At 55.2% G+C, this 24,704-nt stretch overlaps 1 protein-coding gene across 4 annotated transcripts in view; it reads right to left on the reverse strand.

The window, feature by feature from the left end:
• The window catches only part of ZNF618 (zinc finger protein 618), a 192,905-nt gene that overhangs the window by 78,843 nt on the left and 89,358 nt on the right, over positions 1-24,704 (reverse strand). For all 4 annotated transcript variants that reach the window (XM_055121867.1, XM_055121879.1, XM_055121873.1 and 1 more), the window contains exon 2: positions 4,117-4,160. In XM_055121867.1, coding sequence (XP_054977842.1) covers positions 4,117-4,160 — 44 coding nt within the window. The remainder of the gene's footprint in view (positions 1-4,116; positions 4,161-24,704) is intronic.

The raw sequence follows: 24,704 nt of genomic DNA on the forward strand, positions 1-24,704 counted from the left end.
AAGAGGTGAAGGAGGAGGAGGAGGAGAAGGAGGTGGAGGAGAGGAGGAAGTTGAAGCACAGTATGGGAGAGAGGGGTCAGTACCTGTCATTCTGCCCCACCTGTGCTAACCAAGGACTGTCTGGACAAAAATGGGGAAAGTTCAGTCAGACAATGAAAATGACAAACTTCTAGGTCGCAGATGGGGTCAGCACAAAGGGACAGGAGAGAATTTTCTGCTGAGTGGAGATGGAAAGAAATGTGGGCTGGCCAGGCAGCTGTGGTGAGTAGGAACAGATCAGCCTCTCTTCTGCTCCAAGTCTCCAGAAGCTCACACAGGTGCAGGCCAGAGTTGGACAACAGACTCCAGGTCCCCACTCTGCCACACTGGCCCCCTGCTGGTATTCCCACCCCTAGGAATACCCAAACTGTCCCCGGGCCTTTGCACCTGATGTTTCGGCGGCCTGGATATGCAATTCCCACTGACCCCTCCCCAGAGGACTGCAAGGTTTCATCCCTCAGACCCTTTTAGGGTAATGCAACACTCCCTCGGGTGCTCAATTCTGTGTCTCCCCAAGCGTTTCTTCCCTATAACAGACCATAGATCACTAATATGGTTCCTCCTCCTCCTCCTCCGGGTCCAGTAACATCAGCTCCAGCTCAACAGTCAAAGACACCTGGCTGTGGGGCTGGAGCCATAGCACAGTGGGTAAGGCATCTGCCTTGCACGCAGCTGACCCGGGTTCGGTTCCCAGCATCCCATATGGTCCCCTGGGCACTGCCAGGAGTAATTCCTGAGTGCAGAGCCAGGAGTAAGCCCTGTGCATCGAGGGGTGTGACCCAAAAAGCAAAACAACAACAACAACAACAACAACAACAACAACAACAACAACCACCAAGGACGCCCGGCTGCTTGGCCGATGGCCGTGTTTCTAGCACCGAGGTGAGACCCCGCACTCAGGAGATGCCCAACAAGGGTTTGTGGGACTAGTGAATGAGGCACGATCTCCTCCCCAGTCCCACTGTCCTGTCCGCCCCAGCCACAGGTCAGCGCCCACCAGTACACGTGCCGTGAACCAAACAAGGCCCACCCCCTTCTGCCGCGGTCTCCTTCCCTCTAGAGTGAGAGGGCCGGCCCCCAGGACGGAGTCCTTCTGATTCCGAAACCTTCTACTTGACCTAGTAGCTGATCATTACCAGCGCCCAGGGCTCCCCGTCCTCGACTAGGAAAGTGTATTTCCTTGAGACCTTTCCTTGGGTGAGGCCCCACAGCGCCCGCCCTGCCCCGAGAACACGGGAGGGTCCATGACTAGCGACCCACATGCCAGAGCCGTGTGAGCCCCAGTGCTGGGATCACTGGTCTCATACAATGGGCCTGGGCTAGGTTACCGGGACGTAAACCAAACCACACTTGGCGGCTGGTTTCTTGGGATCAAAATACCACCTTCCCTTGCCCCCTCCGTTGAACACTAATTCCTCAGCAGCCCCGGCTGTTGGTCTTGGGGGTTCGCCAGAGGCCCCCTGGGGAAGTAACAGAATGAGGCCTTCCGGGCCCCAAGGAAGGCCCGGCCCTGAACCAGAACCCTGCGGGAATAACGGAGCGCTCCCCGGCCCTGCTGGGAGGGAGTCCCATGGCAGAAGGTCAAGAGCTAAGGTCCCTGCTGACCGGGGCTAGCTAGCCACAGCTGGACTTCACAGACCCTGGGCTGAAACAGGGCCCGCGGGAGTAGTGTCTTGGCGTCTCTACCCCATCTGGCCGTGGGTCCCCGAGGCCAGGGTCACGTTCCCCAGAGGTGTGTGCCCGGGCCACACGACACGTGCTCTGGAGGTCTGACGTGGCCTCCTGTGTCTGACTGGACGCTGGGGTCACTGCACCTTAGCCACACCCTGCTCTTTCCAAGGAGACGCTCAACTTTCGTCACAGTCTCGATCACAAGTGCCACTTCCCACGGCAACCCTCGGCTTCCGTCACAGACTCCATACTAGCCCACAGGCTCGAGGGACGCCCCCAGCGGTTACCCGATGGCTTCCTGGGAGACGGTGGGGGCTAGGGCTTCAGAGCCAGCCCAGGGCAGGCCTGGTGGGCCCTGCCGCTCACCTCCCCAGAGGCAGCCTGAACCCCCGAAAGCACAGCGCATCCCTCCTTCCTCAACCGCAGACTTGGGGCTCAAAAGGACAGCGCCTCTGCTTCACCCGGGTGGTCAGGGCTGGATCCCCACACTGCCCGGCCCTCCCGAGCACCAAGCAGGCCGGTCACTAAGGCTGAGCATGGTCAGTGCTGTCCCTCCACATACAAATTAATCCAGTGTCATGTTAAGTGAAATGAGTCAGAGAGAGACAGACATAGAAAGATCGCACTCATCTGTGGAATATAAAGTAACAGAGTGGGAGACTAACACCCAAGAGTGGTGGAGATAAGGACCAGCAGGTCTGCCCCACAGCTTGGAAACTGGCCTCACATGCTGGGGGAAAAGGCAGCTCAGATAGAGAAGGGAACACCAAGTAGAAGATGTTGGGAGGACCCATTCAGGTTGGAAGATGCGAGCTGAAAGTAGACTATAGACCGAACATGAAGGCCACTCAATACCTCTATTGCAAACTACAACACCCAAAAGGAGAGAGAACAAAAGGGAATGCCCTGCCACAGAGGCAGGGTGGGGTGGTGGGGGATGGGGTGGGGGTGGTGGGAGGAATACTGGGATCACAGGTGGAGGAGAATGGGCTCTGGTGGAGGGATGGGTAAACGATCAGTGTATGAGTGAAATGCAAACACAAAAGTTGACAAGTTTATAACTGTACATCACAGTGATTTTCTAATAAAAAATTAAAAAAAAATTAATCCAGTATTTCCTCCATAGAATGTTTATTTTTATTTTTTGCTTTTTGGGTCACACCCGGCGATGTTCAGGGGTTCCTCCTGGCTCTGCACTCAGGAATTACTCCTGGCAGTGCTCGAGGGACCATATGGGATGCTGGGGATTGAACCCGGGTCGGCCGCGTGCAAGGCAAACGCCCTACCCGCTGTGTTATCGCTCTGGCCCCAAATGTTTATAAGAATGACATCGATTCAACATTCAAGTGAAGCTCCATGTCGCCGACTGCTTGGCGTCCGACATGTGAGTGCTGCAGAACTGGCAGCCGTGGGCTCACGTGTTTGGCCTCTCTGCCTCACGCGGCACACGTGACCCTCAGATTCCGGGTGGTTCTTACCGGTGTCCCTGCAGGGCCCAGGGGAATGACACAAGCTCCGACACTGAGTCAAGGCCAGAGGAGACGAGGCACCTCCTCCCCTCCCGACTCCCAAGCAGGCCTCACTAACAGTGCTCGGGACTCCCCTCTCTCCAGCAGCCCAGCTCGGTAAGACTCAGCCCAGAGCTTCCGGAGCCCCGGGAAAGGCCACCCAGCACCTTGGGCCTGCTCTCCCCGAGGGACGGTTCCTACCACACCGCGCTCCACGAAGCTGCCTTAGGCTGCTGCTGGGGGGTGGGGGGGGGGAACACTTCACGGGCCTGTATCCGCCAACCCTGCTTCTGAGGGACGGCCCAGGGGGCCCCACACACCCCAAGCCTGCCAAGGAAGTTCAGACCGGGCACGGCCTCACTGCTGCAATGCAATGCACCGGCTGATCGCCTACTTCCTCCCCTCCAGGGCTTCAGCCCTAAGATCTCCGCCTCTCAGGCAGCCTGCGGCCAGTTCGGATTTGAGCTGTCCTCGGGTCCACCCGCAGAAGACACCGGGGGACTGGAGAGTGCCACCCTCAGCCCCCAGCAGGCAGGGGGAGCTGCCCTCCTCAGAGGCGGGAGGAGGTCAACACGGGGTACGTGTGTGCATGTGTGTGTTTGAGAATGTGAGAATGTGTGTAGGAGAGAGTGTGTGTGTGAGTGTGCGTATGTGTGTGCATGTGAGAATATGTGTGCGAATATGCGGATATGTATGCGTGTGAGTCTTGTGTGCATGAATGTGTGAATATGTGCGAGAGTGTGTGTGTATGAATGTGTGAGAATGTGTATGAGTGTGTGTGTATGTATGTCTGTTAATGTGAGAGTATGTATGAGTATGTGAGTGTATGTGTGAGTGTGTGTGTGTGTGTGTGTGTGTGTGTGTGTGTGTATGTGTGTGCACGTGATGGGGGAGTTACCTGCTCGCCGTGCTTTTCCTTCCAGCTGCACTGGCTCCGTCAGCCTATAAAATAAGCCAAAACACCATCGTCAGCACAGTGGGGAGACCGGACTGCCCAGCGCCACCCCACAGTCACCCCCACGCCTCTCGTTCCTCCACCGCCCTCCTCCACCCCTGCAGGCTGCCCCCAGTGGCCAGTGGGGGCCAGGGCACCACCCCCTCCCGTCAGCCTGGGCCTTGAGCTGCAGCTCTGCCCCTGGTGCCAACGCAAACGCGGCACCCACAGAGCTGGGGGACACACAGCACAGGGAAGGGACCAGCAGGATCTGAGATTCGATGGCACCAGTTTTACGTTCCGCCGTGATTTCCAAGACAACAGTAGCTGCAGAGGTTGTATTGCAACATCTGCAATGCAACGGGGGGCGGGGGATGTTGTTAGGTTAAAATATTCTGTCCCCCAGCCCTGAGAGTAAGTGGGCGCAGGGGGCCAGAATGTGGCCGATGGTTCACGTCTTTAAGGTTGGGAGATAAAGCTGACCACTCGGAAACTTTAGAAACTCTAAAATCCTGTTGCAAGAGGGCTGGGGCGATAGCAGAGCGGGGAGGGTGTTTGCCTTGCACGTGGCCGACCTGAGTTCAAATCCCAGCATCCCATATGGTCCCCCGAGCACCGCCAGGGGTAATTCCTGAGTGCATGAGCCAGGAGTAGGAGTAACCCCTGAGCATCCCCGGGTGTGACCCAAAAAGAAAAAAAAATAACATAAAATCCTGGTGCAGATGGAGAGGCGGAGGGAGCAGCCTCTATGTCCCTTGGGGTGCGAGAGACCCCGGGGTCCTGACCCCCGGGCCGACTCTGCAGCGTCTATACGGGAGGGGCGACTGCCTGACACCCCAGCCCCACACCTGAAAACGCATCCCCCACCTCCGCCGTGACCTCCACAGGCACAGGCATCAGCGCTCGAACAGCGCCGGCTCCCAACCACAGAGCTCGAGCGTCTCCACGCCCAGAGCCGTCTCCAGCAGGTGTGCAAGAGCACTGTATTCGGAGGCCTCCCTGCCAGGCCCGGGAGCCCTGGGCTGGTGCAGGCTGCAGCGTCTCCGGGAACCTGCTGGGGCCGGCGCCCCTGCGCGAAGAGGAAGCACGCCCGTACTCCTCTCCCGGGGCGGGTCACGTGGTACCCAGAAAACTTCCTGGGTTCGAGCTTCGGTTTCTGGCTGGCTGTGAGCCAACCAAGCTCCCGCCCGCGTCTTTCTCTGAATGGCCAGTCCCGAACCCAGGGGAGGTACGGGGGCCGATGGTGCGGGAGCGCAGCCTCAGGTGCAACTCGGGGTGGGGTGGGGTGCCCTTACTGGGAGGTTTCGGGGGTACCGAATAATTTGTTTCTTGATTGGGGGTGGGAATTATCCCCAGCAGTGCTCAGAGTTTATTCCTGGCTTTGTGCTCAGCGGTGACCCCTAGTTTTGGTTGGGGGGGCGGACACAGTGTTGGGGATTCAGACGCGGGTCAGGGGTTCCCAGACTTCTGGGCCTCCTTTGCTTTCCAAAAAAAAAATAATAATGATAATAATGATAATAATGATAATAATAATAATAATAATAATAATAATAATAATAATAAGGTACTCAGAGCCAGAGAGATGGTACAGGGATCAAGGTACTGGCTTTGCACACAGCTGACCCAGTTCAATCCCTGGTAGCCCCATGAGGTCCCCCAAGCCTGCCCTGAGTGTAGAAACAGAAGTAAGCCCTGAGCACACGCAGATGTTACCCACGCCTTAACCCCTCACCAAAAAAAAAAAAAAAAAGTGAGCTGAGACAGATGAACGTGTCTGGGAACAGAAAGACACACTATAAAAGTGATCATGTTTTCTCACAGCGACAGCCCAGCGTAGGGCATTTGCCTTGCATGCAGTGGGTTCGATTCCTTCATCCCTCTCGGAGAGCCCGGCACGCTACCGAGAGTATCCCGCCCACACGGCAGAGCCTGGCAAGCTACCCGTGGCACATTTTATATGCCAAAAACAGTAGCAATAAGTCTCGCAATGGAGACGTTACTGGTGCCCGCTCGAGCAAATCGATGAGCAACGGGACGGCAGTGATACAGTGCTAATGTGTCCCACTATGAACTACTACTATTGGCCCCTATGACCAGCTTTATTCTGTTTAAAAGATAGCATTCCTGGAATATAAAAATAATCCAAAATTATCTCTTCATTCATGTAAACATCCAAATATCACATTTTAAAGTTAGAAGTAAAATGCCAGCGCCTTAACCCCTGTACTACCTCTCCCGCCCTGAGTGATTTTTATTTTTTCCAGGAAAGAGTGCCGTCGGGCAAAAGTCTGGAAGCCTCTGACCTGCAGCAAACCAGCTGTCGCTCTCGGTCTCTGTGCTCAGAAGCTGCCTCTGGCAAGACATGAGGATGGTCAAACTGTCAACATACAGAAAGGAGGGGAGGGCACCCAAATGGGGGCCCCTCTCTGCTTCTGAAAGCAGCAGTCAGCCGCGGTGCACCAGCCAGCCGGGGGGAGCTGACCCCCCGAGTCCCCACCACGGCCCCTGTGGACAGCCAGACTCCTTCTACCACCCTCTCCCGGCAAACTGCCCAGTGGGCACCAGGGAGAGGACATTAAAAGCCTCTCCTGCCATCACCTCAACTGTGGGTAAGACGGCGGGGCCAGGGATTAAGCTCATTTACCCCAAATCCTGGAGCGACAGCACAGCGGCTAGGGTGTCTGCCTTGCACGCGGCCGACCCGGGTTCGATTCCTCCATCCCTCAGAGAGAGCCCGGCAAGCTATTGAGAGTATCCCGCCCGCACAGCAGAGCCTGGCAAGCTCCCCATGGTGTATTCGATATGCCAAAGACAGTAACAACAAATCTTACAACGGATCAAAAGGGAATACCCTGCCATAGTGGCAGTGTGGGGTGGGGGGAGATGGGACTGGGGAGGGTGGGAGGGATGCTGGGTTTACTGGTGGTAGAGAATGGGCACTGGTGAAGGGATGGACTCTTGAACTTTGTATGGGGGAAACACGAGCACAAAAATGTATAAATCTGTAATTATACCCTCATGGTGATTCACTAATTAAAAATAAATAATTAAAAAACAAATCTTACAACGGAGACGTTACTGGTGCCCGCTCAAGCAAATCGATGAACTACCCCTGGGTAGTGGGATGACAGTGTGACAGTGCTACCCCAAATCCTACAGCTAGAAGCCCCAGGCTAGTCTCTCCAACGTCCCGCCCCCCAGCCCCCGCATCCTGCCCACGCCCCGTCCTCAGTGTTGCAAATATTGAGGAGAACCAAAGCAGTGCAAAGAGTGACCAGCCCCCTCCCGGCCTTGACCACAGGAAGCCACTGGAAAGGTCAAGGAGAGATGAGTGAGGAGGTTGAGAAACCAGGCCTGGGAACCAGGATAAATGGGAGTATTAACGGGACAGAGAGTATCTTGGCGGAAGTAACCAGGAAGCGGGAAGTGGCTGGTGCATCATTTCACTGGGAGCAAGCGACAGAACCCACCACAGCCCGCGCGCACTCCTCCAAACGTGTCCGCAAAGCGAGCGGGGAAGAAGTTGTTTGAACATTCACACGGATGGCTAAGCCACAAACGTGACGTCGGGCGAGAGGGAATTCTGCCCTGAGAACTTAGGAACTGCTGCAAATTCCCCAATGATCGCTCGCCTTTTAGACTCGACTCTGGCCATTCGTTTCCAACAGTTCATGTATATTTTGAAATTCTGTCTGTTTTTTTGTTTCTTTCCATCCTTTTCTTTCACCATTCCACACGAGGTTGATGGACCAGCTCCAGGGCAGTAAACACGGGGCCCGCTGGGTGGGGAAACAGTTCTTTGAACGTAAGTACAGGAGTTTGGGGGCAGATGCACTTCACCTCTCGAAAGGGCTTCGTCGGTATCGCCCCTAGTATTTCCATCCTTTTCTATAAGACGGAGGCAACGCGCTACAGAAGAGACTGTTCCAGCAGTTGTCCAAACACGGCCTTCTGCAGACACAGGGGGCAGTGCTGGCGAAACGGGACCCCTGAAGAGAAGAGGGAAGTGCTCCCTGGAGGATAGATCTGGGTAGCTGATACGCATGGGGCGTTTCTGGCCAGTGGGCTCAAGCGAGCGCTTTCCAAGACAGCACATGCCAGCCTCGCCACACCCGTCAGTCTCAGTGGAGCCTCGTGAGCCCCTTGGGTGGCCGGAAGGGCTATGGGTGACTCTCGCCGAAACCCACGGTGCTAAGGGTGCCCGATGTTCACAGTAGGGACTTGCAGGCTGGGCTTCGCCTGCACTCTCCCAAATACAGCAACTGCCCCCTTCGATGTGCCAGCTCACAGGAGGGTTGGTGTGAGGGTCTTCAGTTGGAGTCCTGACACTTTGGGTTTTGAGCCGTTTTGTTTGTGCGGGAACCACACCGAGCTCTGCTCAGGCTCTGGACTCAGGGATCTCCCCTGGCAGTGCTCGGGGTACCATATATTAGGGAGAGAATCGGGGCAGCAGCATGGAAGGCATGTACCCTGCCTGCTAAAGCCCTCGGGTTTTGTCACATGCAAAATGGCCGGGTGGGACTCTGAGGACATACCTCACGGGATGGGCATATGTAAGATAACATATTTAGAGACGGCACAGAGGATGGGGCACTCGTCTTGCAGGCAGCCAACTCCAGTTCGAGTCCCGGTACCACGTGGTCTAGGAAACGGGACCCAGAGCTACGGATGGACCTACAGACGGGGACCTGGGAGGTGTAGAAGCCGGCGTATGCATCCAGCTGACCCACCAGTCCTGACGCCCCGGCCCCGAGTGACACAGAATACAGCGGGGTAGGTCAGACGCTCAGACCAGGGTGATGCGTCCCCCCTCCCAGAACTCTGTCCTGGAGACGCACTGGTGCGAACACTGGGCTCCTTTAGGGCGTCGCTTCCTCCTCTCCCAGCTCGGGCTGGTTTGGGTCTGAACAATGAACCCGGAGCCAGAGCGTTAGTAGAGAAGGTAGGGCATTTGCCTCGCACGCGGCCGACCCGGGTTCAATCCCCAGCACCGCCGGGAGTAATCCCTGAGTGCAGAGCCAGGAGTCACCCCTGAGCATCGCTGGGTGTGACCCGAAAAGAAAGAAAGAAAATGAACCTTGGGTCAGCTCCTTCCTTTCCCGGCACCCAAGGTTCTCAGTAAAAACGGGGAGAGGCGGCGTGAGGGTCCGGTCAGATTACTCGCACCCCTTCCATCTGTCCCTCCACAGAGCTGACCAAACCTCCCCCAAATCCCTCGGTGGAAAACCAAATATGGTGGGGGGGCAGCAGCCCCATGAAAGACCCTCCTTCCCACTCCCCCGTGAATGGGGGTGAAGGTTCTAGCGCCCCCACCTCGCCCAGCCCCCCAACAGTGCCCGCCTCTCTCCCCCGCCGTGCCTAAGACCCCCCCCTTCTCCCGAAGATCCGGCAGGGCTATTTTTGGTCTCATTCAGCCCTCCTCTCCCCTCCCAAGTGAATGTTAAGTTGTTCTTTTCCATTCTCTTATTAAGGATTTTCTTGGAAAGAAAATATTATTCCAAACCCAGAAATTTTATTTCTAAATTTGTGCAAATGTAAGTTGTAAGACATTAGCTGCATTTCACATTTTGTGCAAATGGCAGAAACAGGCAATTCGTGTGCTACGGGATGGGGGCTGGCCAACGATTTCGATAAAATAAACCCTTTTTTAATTTAAATGCTAATGCACTGAATTAAAATTTAATAACTGAGGAAATTGAAAAGCCGAGCAGGAATATTGGAAATAAATCCAAGCAGAAACAGCTGAAATTAAAAATTCTAGAGAGTGGGAGGATAGCAGCTAAGCTGTCTTATATGATTACATTTTTTTTTTTTCAGAATGAAGCAAAAAAAAAAAAATCCTATCTCTCGCTGGCTCTAGGGCAGTAAATCCACAGTGCTGTGATTTATTGCTCAATTTTCCTGAGGGAAAAAGGCTTTCTTTCATGCTGAAATATTTCATAAATTTCAAGCCAGCATAAATTCTTAATTTAAAAGTTATGGAGGTCACATTTAGTGCATTGGTACAGTTCCAAAATCTTAAAGGAATAGCAGCCACGGGAGGGGGGGCAAAAAAAGGAAAGAAAGGAAAAAGGAAAAAAAAAATAAAAAAAGGAGGGGGTAGAATTGGTGGGATTTTTTTTCATTTTGGTTTTAATTCACAAGTTGAAATTTCATTATTAAAGATTCCTCCTGGATGAACCCGGTGTACGTGGAGCACTGGTGTGTGTTTGGAAATCTGCAGCAAAAGATGAAGAGATAAAGATTTAATTCAATTATAAAAAAAAGGCTTTTTTTTTTTTTTAAAGCCACTTGAGGAATTTCTGGTAAAAATTTCCTCCCTTCATTGCCCGGGAAGGGCGGAGGGTGGGGGAGGGTGGCCAATGTAATTGCTTCTCTTAGATCTCCAATCTTTTGTGCACACTGATATATTCATTTGTTATACAGCTGTTCGGCGGCGGAAAGAATGCTGGGGCGCCCATAATTCTAAGCAAATCAATCAAAAATTAATGATTTGTCATGCTTGCACCATGGAGGAAAACAGCTCCTCGGGTCCTGGCTGCCTGATCGCGAAGAATGACATACCTTTCTGCGATAAGAAAGCCACGGGCTCGGGGAGCCGAGGTGCCCCGGCCAAGGTGGGGGTGGGAGACACCGGGGGGCCCCCACCCCCCTTTCTTCCTGGAGGGGACATCTCCAAGATGGCGCCCTGTCGGCCCAAGCCCAAGCCCAGTGCTGCTCATTTCCCTGGTGGTGTAATTAGGATCCTGCCTCTTCCCTCCCCCACCGCAACTCAACAATTGCTGCTTCCTCTCTGGAGACTTCCAGGACTCCTCCCCCCTCCCCCCACTAGATTTGATTTGTCCCTGCTCATTGTTCTCCCAGTGCAAACACACCACCAACAATCCCGCCCGCCCGGTGGCACAGGGACCCCGGGCCCCAGGGTCTCTGACGCCCTCCGGGATTGAATAACATGCCCACCTCCCCCCCCCCAAACGCGCCCCCCCCCCGCCCATGCCCCCCACCTGGCCATGTCTCTCGGGCCCCAGCTCAGGGGCTAGCACAGGGCAAATAATTCAGCCGATAGATAGGGTCGTTTCCTTATGCTTTCTCAGGAAAAAATTGATAATGAGGTGGCCACGATGAAAGACGAATTCCGTTAGCAGTGAGGGGGCAAGCTCACAACCGACCCTAAATAATCACTCTATCAGATGTCTGGCAGGTCATCTGAGGGCCTACTATGTGCCAAGCACTGTGGGTGAGACAACCCCAGAGAGAGAGAGAGAGAGAGAGAGAGAGAGAAAGAGAGAGAGAGAGAGAGAGTGTGTGTGTGTGTGTGTGTGTGTGTGTGTGCGTGCGTGTGTGTGGTAGGGGGGAATTCCAAGCCCACAAGGCCGAGTGTTTCCAGGGTTCTCTCCCACTTCAGGGCACAGCTATGTGTTCCCAGAGTGTGTCGTGTAGGCGGAAATGTCTTCCAAGTCTTCTATTCTTTCTTCCTTAGCCCTGTGACGGCCGGACTCACAACTTCCGTGATGTATTAGTCGATGCACGTGAATGTCTGTTAGCCTGGACATGCAAGTTCTGTTGGAAAGGACCAACTGGCCGGAGCGATAGATGACACAGCGTGCAGGGCGCGTGTCTGCATGTGGCCAGCCCAGCTTTGATCCCCGGCATCCCAGATGGTTCCCAGAGCCCCGCTGGAAGTGACTCCTGAGTGCAGAGCCAGGAGTTAACCCCTGAGCACCGTCAGGTGTGGCCCCCAAACCAAAAAACAAGCAAAAAATTAAAAAAAAAAAGACTAACTGGTACAGGAAAAAGATACTCAGCTCAGAAGATGGAAACCAAGGTACCCGACAAGCTTCAAGGAGGCACAAAACCTTCTAGAGCCTGAGGACCTGCCTCTCACGACAGGCGACAGTGGGTCCAGACACTCGAGGCCCGTGAACTTATCCTGCCTTTCCAATGCCCAGTAGGCGCACCGACACCCCACACGTCCACGCACAATGAAACCTGAGCTTCCTGTCTCTCCCACGGAGGTGGAAGGTCCGTCGGGAGCCAGTCATCTGCTTAACAAACACACACACGAGAGCTTCCTACACAGCAGACGCTGTTCTCGGCAGCCGCAAGGGAGGTGGGGGTCGTGGGGGTCACAGGAACGTGAGATGCAAGGGAGGCGGGAACAGCGCTGTCATAAGGTCAACGGGAACCCATCAAGGCCTCGGTCAATCAGTACGCGCATCATGCCTCTCGTATCCGTAGGGCAAACCAGAGTGCCCCAAAGGGAGAGAGTAACGAGGAAACTGCCTGCCACGAGGCTGGTGGGAGAGCTTATACTGGTGGAGGGATGGGCGTTCCGTCACTGTATGACTGAATGTCAGTCATGAAGGCTTCAATGAAAACATTTTTAAATAAATAAAATTAATTTTTACCAAAACACCATGATTTACAATGTTCATAATATATTTGTTTCAGGCATTTAGTGTTTTTTTTTTCTTTTTGGGCCACACCCAGCGATGCTCAGGGATTACTCCTGGCTCATGCACTCAGGAATTACTCCTGGCGGTGCTCAGGGGACCATATGGGATACTGGGAATTGAACCTGGGTTGGCCGCGTGCTAGGCAAATGCCCTACCGGCTGGGCTATCGCTCCAGCCCCACAGGCATTTAGTGTTTTATTGTCACAGTGTGACCTTCCTCCCTCCTCAAATGTCCCCAGCCTACCAACCCCAACCTGCCCCCTTACGTACATAACAAATTTACTTGATATCGCTTGCTCCAACAAAACTTGAAGAATTGGCCAATCGAATGAACAGAAAATAAATCCGTAAAGGTCCATTTCTGATCGCCACATGATTTTTAACCTATGAAATAAGGAACTTAAAACCATTTAATACAATGTAATAAAACCACTTTCCTCATTTAGGTAAGTTTTCGATTGTGGAATATAAAACAGAGTGCATTTAAATGTTATTTTGTACTTGGTTCTCATTATGGTAATAATCATGTCTTATCTGTCATGAACGAAACTTTAAATAATTTCTGTGCTAAAAAAATAAACAGAGAAGTAAGGTGACAAGAGTAGCCTCGTCGGGGACAGGGCTGAGGAGGTGAGGGAGGTGGCTGGGTGGCATCTGGGGGCGGGGAGGAGAGCCCATTTCCGTCCGTGCTCAGGGCAGAGCGGAACCCAGTGCTCGGGTGGGGTGGGGGAGGGGTAGTGGGGGCGCTCAGACCAAAGGAAGCGGGGGTAGGGGTGCTTGGTGGGCGGCTCTTGCAGGAGGGTCTGCCCTCTGGCATCAGAGAGCCACCCCAGCGGTGCTGGAAGCAGTGTCCACTCCTGGCTCCGGGCTCGAAGGTCATTCCCAGTGGCACTTGACAAAGCCCATGGTGTGATCCCAGGGTGCAGGGATCAAGCCGGGCCCAGCGTCCTGCGAGGCCTGAAGCCGCGGGCTATCCCTCCCGCCTGGAACTTGGCTACTGACCCCCCCAGTGGACCGCCCGCCAGGCCGAGCCGGAGGAGTGAGTGGGCAAAGCTCTGGGTTAAAATCCCCGGAGAGGAAAGGGTGCTGCCATTTTCCGGCAGGGACTGAGCCCACCGAGGGTCTCGGGCACCCCCGGGGGCTCGCACTTCAGTCCCGTTAGCACAGGCTGCCGTGCCGTGCCGGCAGCCACACGCTGAGGCGTTCAGACTCCACACGTGGCTCTGACTTAGTACTGATACTCAGAAGCATCAGATACGGTCGGTTCCGTGGCTATTCACCAGGTAGCACCGTGGCACTGTCGTCCCGCTGGTCATCGATTGGCTCGAGCCGAGCGGGCACCAGGAACGTCTCCATGGTGAGACTTGCTGTGACTGTTTCTGCCATATCGAACACGCCATGGGGAGCCTGCCAGGCGCTGCCATGCGGGCGGGATACTCTCGGCAGCTTGCCGGGCTATTACATACAAAGTGTCTCCGATGTGCCGGGCACCGGGGGCGTGAGTGGGGGCAGTGACAAGGAGAGCGGGAGGAAGTGACTCCATCACATGATCCCTGTCTGATTAGTGACTGGGCTCCGTGCTCTGGGGTCAGGGTCTGAGGGCCGCAGCCCTGAGGAAGGGTTGCTGAACCCCAAGGCGGGGGAGCCCAACCCTAGATGCTACTGGGATGTGCCAAGCCCAGCGGCAGGAGTGATGATGAGGGACCCTCCAGCCCAGCAGGGCCCTGGGCACCCCAAAGGGCTGCAGCCTTCTCTGAGGAGCTTCATACTTCACACCCGGGTTTCATTCAGGGCACATGAGAGAGAGAGAGAGAGAGACAGACAGACAGACAGACAGACAGACAGACAGAGACAGAGGGAGAGAGGGAGAGGGAGAGGAAGAGGGAGGACAGAGAGAGGAAGAGGGAGAAGGGAGGGAGGGAGGGAGGGAAAGGGAGGAAGGGAGGGAGGAAAAGGGAGGAAAGGAGGGAGGGAGGGAGGGAGGGAAAGGGAGGAAGGGAGGGAGGAAAAGGGAGGAAAGGAGGGAGGGAGGGAGGGAGAAAAAGGGAGGAAGGGAGGGAGGGAGAGGAGAAAGGAGAGAAAGAGGGAGAGGGAGAGAGAGAGTGGGACAGAAAGGGAGGGGGAGAGAGAGAGGGAGAGAGAGGGAGAGGGGGAGAGGGAGAGAGGGAGAGAGAGGAAAGGGAGAGGGAAAGAGAGGAGAGGGAGAGAGAGAAGAGGGAGAGGGAGAGAGGGAGAAAGAGAGGACAGAGAGAAAAAGGAGGGGGAGGGGAGAAAGGGAGGGAGAGGGAGAGAGAGAGGGGAAGGGAAGGAGGGAGAGAGAGGGAGATGGAGAGAGAAAGTAGTGAGAGAGAGAGAGAGAGAGAGAGAGAGAGAGAGAGAGAGAGAGAGAGATCCTGACTAGCCCTGAGAGGGAGTCCCAGCCTTCGTGTCAACTTGGCGGCATCCGAGAGAGGATGGGCCACAGTTTGTCCCCCCCGCCCCAATCTGGCGACACTAACTGCCCCTCCCAGGAACAGAAATTCCCCCCTCCCATCCAGGCAGCCTCTGAGAGGGCGTGGTCCAGAGACGCCCCTTGTTGGTGGGCCCACGTTCCAACAAGAAGGGGAAGCCCCCGGGCAATGACCCCTGGCTCTCTCCGGCCGAGTGACAAAACTGTCCCCTGCGGCCCGGCCCCAGAGCCTCGCTGAGGGCCCGTGTGGAGAAAACCACCACCAGGGCTTCACGGAGGTCGGCCCGGGGGGTTCCTGTGCATTTCTAAGTACGGGCAGTTGCCCCCTCGCTCTGGTGGGCATCCAGGCCAACTGCGGCATGACCGCTGCCCTGCTGTGACCCTCCCCCTCCTCCTCCTCCTCCTCCTCACCCTCTTCCTCCTCACGGCCTCTGCACCATCGACAGCCGTGACGGTGCCCCCGTGAGTCCCGCCACGGAGCCTGGGCTTCCCTCCAATGCCTGCAGGCTGCCTTGGGAAGCTGGGGGGTCCTGGGACACACCCGTGGGCCGGGCAGGGGCCACCGCACAGGCCACGGGTGCCTGTCGGGGAAGGCGAGGCGAGGAGGGCTTGGGGACGGCGGTGGTGCGGGAGACCATGTGTGCAGCTGGCGCCGGGTACGAGGGCCTCTGCAGCGGCTGCTGAGCGTGCCCGGCCCGTCTGGGCCACGCTAAGGGGGGCTGGCCTCCCCGGGGAGGGCGAGTGACAACGCCACAGTCACACAGACCTGCAGCCTTCATCACCTTGCCCGGTGCTGGCTGCAGCCCACTATGGAGGGCCCGGCGGGCACACGCTGAGAGCTGCGGGTGACGGACGTTCTACACCCCCTCCCCCCACACACACACAGAGCCGTGCCGCAGTGCCCAGGGCACGAGGACAGTACCACCAGGGAGAAGTTGATCCCGAGGTCAGGTGTGGGCAGGCTGTGGGGTCCCGGGCTGCTGAGGGTGAATGTCTGACCCGGAAGTCACCGTGGGAGTGGGCAGAGGAGGTCCGAGCGTTCTCCTCCAGCCTGGCCCACCAGCACGGGGCTCGGGCCGGGAAGGAGTGGGTCGGAGTTCTCCGCAGCAGGGCTGATGGAGCGGGCAGAGGCCCTAAGACCGGTTAGGGGGCTCCTGCGGGGCCTGAGCCGGGGCACGGTGGCTCCTGGACTCCCACCCTGGTCCCCCACGCCCGAGGTTCCAGGACTAGGGGGGAGGAGGGGACACAGCCCTGCCATGGGCTGCCGGGACCTCTCTGTGCTCGGTGAAGTGGGGGCACTACTGACCCCTCTAACCAAGTTAGCCGGCACTCGCGGGGTCTTCGTGCCCACATCGGGCCACAGGGCGCCCTGCTGGTGGTACCCAGCCCACCTATGTGCCCACCTGAGGACTCGATGCTCAGCCCTGAGAGCATGGTGATGCTCGGGCCCGGCGGTGCTCAGGGCCCCACCAGGGTCACCCCGGCAGTGCCCGGCTTGGCCTCTGGGTCCCAGACCTGTGCTTTGTCCTCTGAGGCAGCCCTGTGGCCCCAGTGGGGTGCTCAATCTTCCAGTCCTGCACAAGGGAGTCAGCCTGGGCACCTTTTAGAACGCCAGGCCCAAGACAACGCACGCACCCTCTCATTCGCCCTCCGTGGCCGCCGGGAGCACTACGGGCTGTCCCTGTGCAGGCCGTGACCCAGAGCTCGGGAGGGAGAGGGCTGAGCCGGGAAGAGGCTCAGGCAGGCTCTCCACGGGATGCCCAGATGCCCCCTTTATACCTCGAGCCCCCTGCCACCCCGCCTGCAGGGCCCCGCGGGGTGACCTTGGCGAGTGTCTCCCCACTGGCCCCCGCCCCCAGCTCTGTGAGTGGACATGCTCCCTCCTCGGGGGACACAAGTGTGGCTGTTTGTTTTCTCTTAAAAAAAAAAAAAAAGCGTGTCTGGGGGCTTGCCACACAGTTAATCTCCCAATTTACAAAAAGAGCGCGCCATGTGACTGGGTTCCCAAAAATTCGCTCTCCAGGTTTATGATTTTACAGAAAACTCCAGGGAAAACCGCCTGGAGCGAGTTAAAACCAGATCAGCCATAAACCTTTCCTGGTCCAGCCTCACCAAGCCAAGACTCAGATTACTCATTAAATACATGATAAATATTTGCCGCAGAGCGGCAGGAAGTTGGGGGACCGGGATGAAAAAGAAAAACTTGTTTGCTTTATGGAAAAAGAAAAATAACCTATTATAAGGTTTTCTAAATTTGCAAGCTCCAAATTGGGCGAACACGGAACCGAGGGGTAGAGTTTTGAAAGGCACCCCTCCCCCACCTCGGGTGTTTTTAAGGAAGTGGAAAAGGTTTCTCAGACCTCCTCAAAGGGATCAAACAAGCCTCCAGCAACATGGCTGAGGGGGTGTGGGCAGGTCCAGGCAACCCCCGAGAGGAGCAGTAGCCCCCAAATACCAGGAGACTTTCGTGGGTCATTTTCTAAGCTGACTTAGAAACCTTCTAAGTCGGACCCAGTTCCTCGGTTGCCACTAAGGAGTTTTGCAACCTGTCCCTGTCCCATCCCCTCGTTCAGCCTCAGTTTCTCCAGCGTAAGTGAGAAACTCCCCACCGAGGGGAGTCAGGGGGAGGAGAAAAGGTTAACAAAGTCTCAGCCTTCTCCGTCAGGGCGAACTGTCCCCCACGAGCCACAGGTCTGAGCAATGACCTCCGGATGACACTGGCAGGTAAGGGACATGAATCCATCTTTTAAGATTTAATAAAACATGGACGCGAATTTAAAAAAATTTACTCTCCAATCTCCCCAACAACACACTGATTCAACCTGGTCGTTGCCAGCACAGAATCTGAAGTAAGATAATCTGGGTTCAAGTCCCGACCCCACCACTTACAAACCACGGGGTGCTGAGTTCGTCACTTAACCCTCACTGACTCAATTCCTTCCTGTGTCAAATGGGGGGTATTAACCTTACTACTCAACAACCCCTGCTTCAACTTTACTTAGGAGGAAATCAGTTAATAAATGCCAAAACCGTCCAAACAACGCCTGGCAGAGAGTAAGTGCTCCGTGAGTGTTAACTATACAGATAATTGTCACTGACTCAAATGGTTTCTCCTTTATTAAACCGCAGCCATATCATTATCACTAATTAAAGTTCAGGCTAGTCCTTCTCCCCCACTCTGAGTCCCCGCTTCCCTCCCCGTAAACTGGAGAACTGGATCTAGCTGGGCTTAGAGGATACCCCCTAAGTTCTGAAACGGGCGGGTTCCGCTGTTCCTGTTTATTTTGTAGATTTAACCAGGGCTTGTTCCTGGCTCTGTCCCAGGGGTCACTCCTGGCAGAACTTGGTGGCCTTACGCAGAGCTGGGGATTGAGCCTGGCTCAGCTGCCCGCCCAGGCAAGCACCTACCTACTGAGCCATCTTTCCAGCCTTTTTTTTTTTTTTAGCTTTTTGGGTCACACCCGGTGATGCTCAGGGGTTACTTCTGGCTCTGTACTCAGGAATTACCCCTGGCGGTGCTCAGGGGACCATATGGGATGCTGGGAATCGAACCCGGGTCATCCGCGTGCAAGGCAAACGCCCTACCCACTGTGCTATCGCTCCAGCCCCTCCAGCCTCTTCTATCTTCGCTCCTGTGACCCCGCTGCCCAGAGAGACGCATCCAGTCTGCTCTGGCCCGTGGTCCAGGAAGCCCCATCAGAGGTGGCCCTCCTGGAGCACCGAGAGCATTCTGAACACCCCAGGAAGTCCCACTACTCTCAGCAGGGTGGCTGGCCACCAAGCGGGAAGGGCCGGGAGGGTGACTAACTCACGCGAGCGCACTTGGTGCCACGGGACCCACGGGAGCTTGCCCAGTGTCAACTGGCTTCCCCGAGAAGGCACGGTACTGCCAACCCAGAGTCACGGGGGGAGCCCATTCTGGGCAACAGTGGCAAATGGGCTTTATTTTCTTTTTTCTTTTTTTTTTTTGAGGTTTAAAAAGACAATTGATGTTTATTTTCCGGGAAGCGAGTGTGGCATGAAAGTTTGGTGCTATTTTGGTGGACATCTCGAGATGAATGAAGCTGGGCCCTGATTTTGAGCTCAGATTCTCTTGCTGATTGGGAACCAGCGAGGAGCAAACGTTCCTATTTTGTCAGCTGCTTGCTGGCCGTGGGTTCTGTATTTGGAAGTGAACCCCGCACAGGGGGCTTTGGCTTGGGCTTTATTTTCCATGCCAACGCTAACCGAGGAGTAGAAGCCGGCTGGGGTGATGTGCCGGGAAGGTCCTGGGGCCACATCTGCGCTCTGCTGAGAAGAGAGCTGGCGTTGACTGCTCCTGTCTGCAGTGCTCACGGAAAGGCTGCTGGTGGCCCCGGGCTCGCCCCCTCCGTCTCGCCCAACACAGCTCCTTCTTTTCCAGCTGGAGGGTCCCCCCTCCCCCGCCCCCCACGCGGTCCTCCTTGAGTCGTGGGTAATGATTAGTTTGTGAACTCCTTCTCTGGGAAGGAGGAGCTGTGGCCTTTCCGACTCGAGAGCCCGAGGAGGCACCCAACAGCAGAGACCACGGCAACACGCAGAGAAATAAAGCGGCGGGGTGGACACGGAGCGGGCCTGGCAGACACGGAGCGGGCCTGGCGGACACGGAGCGGGCCTGGTGGTGCAGGAACTGCAGAAGAGCAAAGTGGGCGCTCGAAGCTGGATCTTTTCTTTTTTTCTTTTTTAAAGGAAAGTCTGGAACCCATGCTCAAAGTAGAAATCTTACAAATTCCGATTGCAAAATAACTCCTGGTCAGCCAACCACAATCTCTATAAATATATCACAAGATCAACAGCCCTGGCAAATGGGGGAGGGGAGGGAAATGAATTTTCTTTTTCTTTTTTTTTTTTTAAATCAAAATAGTTCCTCTCACAGTTGGAAAGGAAGGACTCACCCATTTGCCTACAAAATGAAAAGGCCGGGGAGAAAAAGGAAGATTGTAATTCTACTCGCATCCCGGTGGGTGCCCGCTGAGAAATCTAGGCAGCCGGACTGTTCTGAAAGTATCCCACAATCCTGCTTTTCTTTGCAGGAGGAGAAGACAGACAGACAGACAGACAAACAAACAAAAAGTAGGGTATGCTGAAGCTGTGAGGGCAGCCATGATCTTCCACGGCATTGTTCCAGGTGGGCAGAGCCCGGGCCTTAAACCCAGGCCTCTCACGGTCACACTGGCGGGCCAGACCAAGGGACCAGGGGTTGGAGCCATGGCCCCAAAGGCTCTGGTCTCAGTGCTCCGCCCTGGAGGGTCAGCAAAACAGAAGCCACTCTGAGAGGTCTTCAAGGGGGGCGGTTCCTGCAGGGGGTTGAGGGCACCCTTGGTAGCCGCGCTGAGGAGTCAGAGAGCGAAAGAGAAAGGTGGTCAAGGCTTTGAACCATCCCTGAGACTCAAATGAAGGTGTGGCCGGAAGTTGGCCACGTCAGCACTGTCCAAGGGGAATGAATGGACACTTGCAGGGTGGGGGTGGGGGGACCCATCAGGGCAGAGAATGAGGGAGGAGAAACTCTCTGGGCCCCCTCCATCCTCCCACCTTCCCGTCTCCCTTCCTGTCCTTCTGGCCAACGGGTCAGATGCCAAAGAGTAATGACACCTGGGAAATGTAGTTCTTTGCCCTACAGAGCCCAGAGGGTAGGAGGGGGGGGTAGGAGCCGAGGTTCCAGCCAGGGCTGATCCTTTTCCACCCAGGAGCAACTTCTGTGTTCCGTCTGGGTGGACAGCTCAGCCACGTCCACCCACCCAGGCCCAGACCCCCCATCTGTCCTCACAGAGCCCGGGGTCCCAGTGTGAGGCCTCATGGCATCCTGTGTGTGTGGTCCCCAGAACCAATGCCTTTCCAGACTGTGCCGAAATTGTTCCGCACAATCACATCCCTTCTTGAGAGCAACCTAGTAACCCGGAGGGCTAGTTGTTCTCCACCCATTATTCAGAGGATCCCAGCACCCCCAGACTCGCCAGAATACTCTAGAATGTTCTCAGGGATCAGGAGTCGAGGAGACACTATCTTAGCATCTCAGCACCTTCCCTTTCCAAAAATCATACCCAGGGCAACCTTCTGGAGGTAGGTGCTGTTTTTTCTTCTTTCTTTCTTTCTTTCTTTCTTTCTTTCTTTCTTTCTTTCTTTCTTTCTTTCTTTCTTTCTTTCTTTCTTTCTTTCTTTTCTTTCTCTTAAATAAAAGAGCATTATAAGGGACAGGGCCATTGCTGCCCCACAGGGCACAGACTCCACCCTGAGGCCTCAGCCCTGGCTGACGCTGGAGGCCTGGTTTCCGGCTCGGTTCTGCAGAGAAAGAGACAGCCCTCCTCTTCCTGCCTCCCCCCGGCCAGGGGTCCATGGCCCACCCCCATCCTCCGAGCACCGACTACCACTCCAACAGTATTGATCAACCAGCTGGTACACTCTGTCATCTTTTTATGACCTGTCCTCCCAGCTGGCCCATACATCTCCCCGTGACAGAGGCCGTGCCTCCAGCATCCCCAGAGTCCCCCAGCCAGCACCGCACACACAACGCGCCCACCCAGTGCCCTTGCAGAGAAAGCCGACCTGGGTTCCCAGAAGCCCACGTCTCCGGCGAGGCTCGAATAAGACAGCCTATCAATGCCGCGCATGCGTTTAGCGACTCCACCATCCAGGAGTCCTGATTCCCATTTCAGATGCGGGGGAGGGGGCGGAGAGTGGTCAACAGGGAGATTTACCCCAAATCACTGAGTTACTGGCAGGGCTGAGATTCAAATCCATGTCTTCCTCCAAGGTAAATACCAAGTCCCTTCCCTTCCCTGGCCTGAGGATTCATCTCTTACTTCCCTGCAATGATGTACTGACCTGACTGAATGAAAGCCTTACGTGATAAAAAAAAGTTAAGAAGCATAAGGCCTTCACAGTGCCTGGCCCAGACTGACTGTGTAAGTCCTGGCCACCCTACTTATCAGTATTCCTACTTTTCCCTCGCCACTGGACTCATTTCCCAAAGGCCACCCAATGCCACTCCAAGAATTAGCAAACTTCCGATGGGAAATGCTTCTGTTAAATTCACACTGGGAAATGCTTCTGTTTAATCCACACTGGGAACTCCTGGGAAACCTGACGATTCATCAATGAAGAGCAGATGCTGGGAGACACTGTGGGCTGGTCCTGAGCCTCCCCCGTGCCCTCACCCGTCCACCCACAAGATTCAGAACTAGGCTGGAATCTCCCTTCAGAAGACCGGTGTCTAGGGAATACGCTGGCAGGGCGCGGAACACAGCACTTCTGCACGGGCTCCCAGCCGGCTATATTCATGGGGGGTGGTTGCAAAGAGAGAAAAGCAAGGCTCCAAACACAAGTCTCATGCACAGGACACAGGCGGTAAGATGCCACCTGCAGGACCCTTCCCCGGGTCGGAGCCTCCGAGCTTTGCTAGTCTGCCTCTGAGTTTTGCCAGTTTGCCTGCCAAGCCCAGCGTGGAGATGTGCCATTAGGGGAGCATTGGAGGTCCAGGAGAATAGGTATTCCGGTTCAAAGTCCAGTCAGCAGCTACCAAGCCCAGCTAAGGTGCAAGAGTGAGAAGGAAGCTCTGGCAACTTTCCCAAAGGGGGTTCTTTATTTCTGGGTTTTGAGGCCACACCCAGCAGGGCTCACCCCTGGTGGGGCTCCAGGAATCATAAGTGATGCCAGGGACTGAACCGGGGTCAGCTGTGTGCAAGGCAAGCGCCCTACTTGCTGTGGTATCTCCCCGCTCTCCAAAGGGGGTCCTTCTATAGGAGTCAGCAGAACACCTCTGCGCCCGCATCCATCACACCCCTCGCTCTCCTTCATGGCCCCCAGAATCCCACCAACTCATGCAAGAGAAGGCAAGGGTTTCATGCGTAAAGATGGACCCCTGCACTGTTTCTAATCCAAGCTGGGGTGGTGTGCAGCTTACATTACATTACTGTAATGTAATACATACATGATAACATAGTATATATAACTTGTACTATAAATACATTGTATTGTCAATGTATATACATAATGTATTGTAATATAACCTGCAATGCAAACAAGGATCTCTGATAGAACGTGCTCATGGATGGCAAAGAGTGATGCAAAAAATACTTACGGCCGTAAGTGAAATGTCAAGGACCGAACCCAAACTACAGATACCAGTGAGGCAAGCATAGGCTCTCTGATCCCGCCAGCCCCCAGATCATGACCAAGCTATGTGGAAGGAAAACCCCTTTCTCTCCAAGTCTCCGCACGTCCATAGAGGCAGGAATTGGGCCAAGTGACTGTCTGGAGGCTCCATCCTCCTCCAGAGAGAAGAACTCTGAAGGCTCTCTGACTCTATAACCTGCCACTTCGTGTTTGGCCTCTGCTGAGGTGGCTGCTGGGCCCGGGGGCATCCCCAGCTACTCCGGACACCTCAACCCCCACATCACCCCACCCTGCTTCTCACTGTTGAACAAGAGGGTCCCAAGCAAACCTAGAAACTTTGAGTGTTTCTTTTTCACAGGCTTTGGAGGGACGCAGTAAACTTGAAGTCAACTGCCTCTATAATACGGCAGACCTTACGAGTCAGGCTTTGAATTATCTGGGGTTTTTCTTGTTTTGTTTTGTTTTGGGGTCATACCCGGCGATGCACAGGGGTTACTCCTGGCTCATGCACTCAGGAGTTACTCCTGGTGGTGCTCGGGGGGACCATATGGGCTCCTGGGAATCGAACCTGGGTCGGCCGCGTGCAAGGCAAACACCCTACCTTGCTATGCTATCACTCCAGCCCCTCTCTAGGGGTTCTTTCTGGGAGGGGGTCAGTGTGGTCATACCCGGTGGCATGCGGGGGCTATTCTGGCCAAGGATGACACCCAGGTCAGTGGGCGGCAAGGCGAACACCTGAGGCCCTGCACAATCTCTCCAGCAGGAGCGTGACTGCTCGGAGCTGCAGTCACAGTAGCTGGATGGATGGATGCGGGCAGGTCCTGATACCATCACGACCAACGACTCTCAGACGCTCGTTAAAGACGGCGTAGCTCATCCAACATCCCCATGAACTCGGGATAGTTCCGCCACTCTACAGCTGGCTGCGGAATCTGGATCCAATGGAGATGTTTTGGTCGCACTGAGTCTGGAAGGGGGGTGTGGGCCACGTGTCTTTAGAAACCCTTTCCTTTCTCCTCACCTCTCACCCGTGTGGTCAGGAGTGGGACTGCCGTTTTCTGGGTCTTTCCAGACTTCCAGATAACTACCGGAAGCTCTTCAATCAACAAATGGAGGCTGAGAGATGTGGAGCCTCTTGGAAAAAAAGAAAAAATCATCACACCAGGAGCAAGCCACGGGCCTAGCAAGCCACTGGAACTCAAGCTTTTCTGGCCCCCAAAGCCCAGGCACTCAACCGTTATTGCAATGTAGATGAATGTCACCCTCCCCGAAGCATGGAGAGGAAACACGGGCCTTGTAAGAACCACAGTATAAAGCAGCTTGTTCAGAGGCTGAGTCTGCCCTGAAGTGGGGGACTCCCGAGAAAAGAGTGTATAATCAGAGGGCAGACAGTCATCTGGTAAAAAAAATAGTCACCGGCTACAGAGCAAAAGCCTGGCTCGGTTATTAGGGAAACCTGGGGTGGGGCGGGAGAGAGGGGATTCGTTTTCAAAAGGGGGTATCCTTGCCAGGGTCTT

Source organism: Sorex araneus, chromosome 1 (genome assembly GCF_027595985.1).
Source record: "Sorex araneus isolate mSorAra2 chromosome 1, mSorAra2.pri, whole genome shotgun sequence".
In the NCBI taxonomy this organism is placed as follows: domain Eukaryota; kingdom Metazoa; phylum Chordata; class Mammalia; order Eulipotyphla; family Soricidae; genus Sorex; species Sorex araneus.